Source organism: Volvox carteri (genome assembly GCF_000143455.1).
Source record: "Volvox carteri f. nagariensis unplaced genomic scaffold VOLCAscaffold_56, whole genome shotgun sequence".
Taxonomy (NCBI): Eukaryota; Viridiplantae; Chlorophyta; class Chlorophyceae; order Chlamydomonadales; family Volvocaceae; genus Volvox; species Volvox carteri.
The window spans coordinates 324,780-327,187 of NW_003307599.1; the positions used below are offsets into that span (position 1 = coordinate 324,780).

General features: G+C 54.7%; 1 protein-coding gene across 1 annotated transcript in view; it reads left to right on the forward strand.

Moving 5' to 3' along the window:
* The window catches only part of VOLCADRAFT_119241 (Kif4a type kinesin-like protein), a gene marked incomplete at both ends in the record, with an annotated part of 4,275 nt that extends 3,535 nt beyond the window's left edge, over window positions 1-740 (forward strand). The window contains 2 exons of the mRNA XM_002955907.1: window positions 38-121; window positions 502-740. Coding sequence (XP_002955953.1) covers window positions 38-121; window positions 502-740 — 323 coding nt within the window. The remainder of the gene's footprint in view (window positions 1-37; window positions 122-501) is intronic.
* Between the last annotated feature and the right edge of the window lie 1,668 nt (window positions 741-2,408).

Consider the following 2,408-nt stretch of genomic DNA (forward strand, 5'->3'; position numbering starts at 1 on the left):
TCCCCCCCCCCACGGCTTCCTCCCCTAACTCCCCCAGGACCTGGCCGGCAGTGAGCGGAACAAGATGGTGCGTGCCTCCATGCAGGGTCCCCGGTTTAGAGAGACGGTGAACATCAACCAGGTGTGGGGGGAAGGGGGGGTGGAGGCGGGGAAGTTGAAGGTTGAAGAGGAGGGAGGAATTATACGGTGATGGTGGTAATGGCGATGGTAATGGTAATGGTGATGATGATGGTGACGATGATCCGTCATTACGTGATCTGTTCCCGACAGTGCCCGACACCCATCGCCATTGCCAGCTTGATGTTTTCGCTTTTTTGCTTGTGATTTCCACGCACAAACGCACAGGCAGGCATACACTCCCCGCACACGTCCACCTAACACACACAAACACACAAACACACAAACACACACACACACAAACACACAAATCCTCGCCATACACTCCCCCTCTTTGATCTCCCTGCATGTGTCCCTTCCCTCCCCCACCCCCTGCCCTTGCAGGGTTTGCTAGCCCTGGGCAACGTGATCAGCGCCCTGGGTGACGAGCGCCGACGTGGCAGCCACGTGCCGTACCGTGAATCCAAGCTGACTCGGCTGTTGCAGGACTCTTTGGGCGGCAACAGCCGTACAGCCATGATTGCGTGTGTGAGTCCGGCGGACGACGTGTTGGAGGAGACTCTGAACACGCTGAAGTACGCCAACAGGGCCAAGAACATCCGCAACAAACCCGTCGTGAACAGGTGTGTGTATGTATGTGTGTATATATGTGTGTATATATGTGTGTGTTCGCGTGTGTGTATGTCTGTGTGTGTATGTGTGTGTATGTGTGTGTATGTGTGTGTATGTGTGTGTATGTGTGTGTATGTGTGTGTATGTGTGTGTATGTGTGTGTATGTGTGTGTATGTGTGTATGTATATATGTGTGTGTTCGTGTGTGTGTATGTCTGTGTGTGTATGTCTGTGTGTGTGCGTGTATGTGTGTATGTATGTGTGTGTATGTATGTGTGTGTATGTATGTGTGTGTGTATCTGTTACATATCGATCTAGGCTTGGGACACTGGCCAGGGGCACCTAACCGTAAAAAACCCGAACGGGAATGAGCGACCGCCGAAGCGCTCCGTCATTGGAGGGGCGTTACATCGGTCAGAGTCCGGACCGTTCTCCCTTATCATCAACACAAGGCGCCGTCACCTGTTCGAATCCTCTAGCCACCTAGAAACACCAGCTCAGATGCCAAGCAACCTCCCCGTTCCACCGAAAGCGCATGCGCTACAGCTGCGCGATCTACAAATGCACTCACACCGGCGCCAATTCGATTCACACCCTATCCTTGCGAATCCTGCCCCCGACCGGTTGCATTATCCAACTATCATCTGGTACGCAGCCTGGTCTAGTTGGGCCCCGTGTGCGTGTACGCGTGCGTGTGTGTATGCGTGTTTGAGTGTGTGTCGGGAGGCTAACCTTGCCCCCCTGAAAACGGAGGGGCCGGGGCCCCCAGCTGTATGTACGTATGTATGTATGTATGTATGTATGTATGTATGTATGTATGTATGTATGTATAATAGGTATGTATTTTGCACATCAGGAAGGGGAAGGAGAGATGGTGCGCTGATGAACTGCATTGGTATACGTTTGGGGGGGGGAGGGGGAAGGTCGGGCCATGGCACGTGGAATCATCACCCGATGCTTCAAAAGGCGGAGCGGTGGCAGCAATAGCCGCAGCAATAGCCGCAGCAATAGCCGCAGCGGTACCAGCAGCAGCCTATGTACACAAACAACAAAAAACAAACGTGTGTCAGCAATCTCTTTTCGTTTTATGCGACGTCAGTAAACTGAGGGGGGTTTAGGTTTTACCCTCCTCCCCTCCCTCCTCCCCACACGCCCACCCCTCCGACAGGACCCTCCCTGCCTTTGAGCTGTTCAACTCCGTACAGCAGATACAGCTACAAGTACTGCAGCAGCTTGCCGTACATCTGCCGGACGGGGCGCTGACTCGTGGATTGCCGCTGGCGGAGCTTCTGGCTCTTGACGTCGCCGACCCCGCGAAATGCTTGGAGGTGCTTGGCCGGATGAAGAGCGCGTTGGCGGCGTGTGGGGCTTGCAGCAGAGCTAACAGCATGGGTGAGTGGGGGCTAGCTGACGGAGGCGGCGAGGTGAGCTGCTGGAGGCGAGGCTGGGGCTGGGTGAGAGTAGTAGTGGGGTCGGGTGTTTGGGGCTGGAGGGTCGGAATCTCGTCATGCGTGTGTCGTACAGGGGAGGTCTTATCCTCTGAAAACCATTCTTTCTTCCCTTCCTTCTCCCCTCTCTATCAGAAATCTCTCTCCCTTTTACCAACAACCCCATTTGCATCCCCCCTCCTCCCTTCTTTCTCAACCCCCCTCCCCCTTCCCCCCTCCCCCTTCACTCAT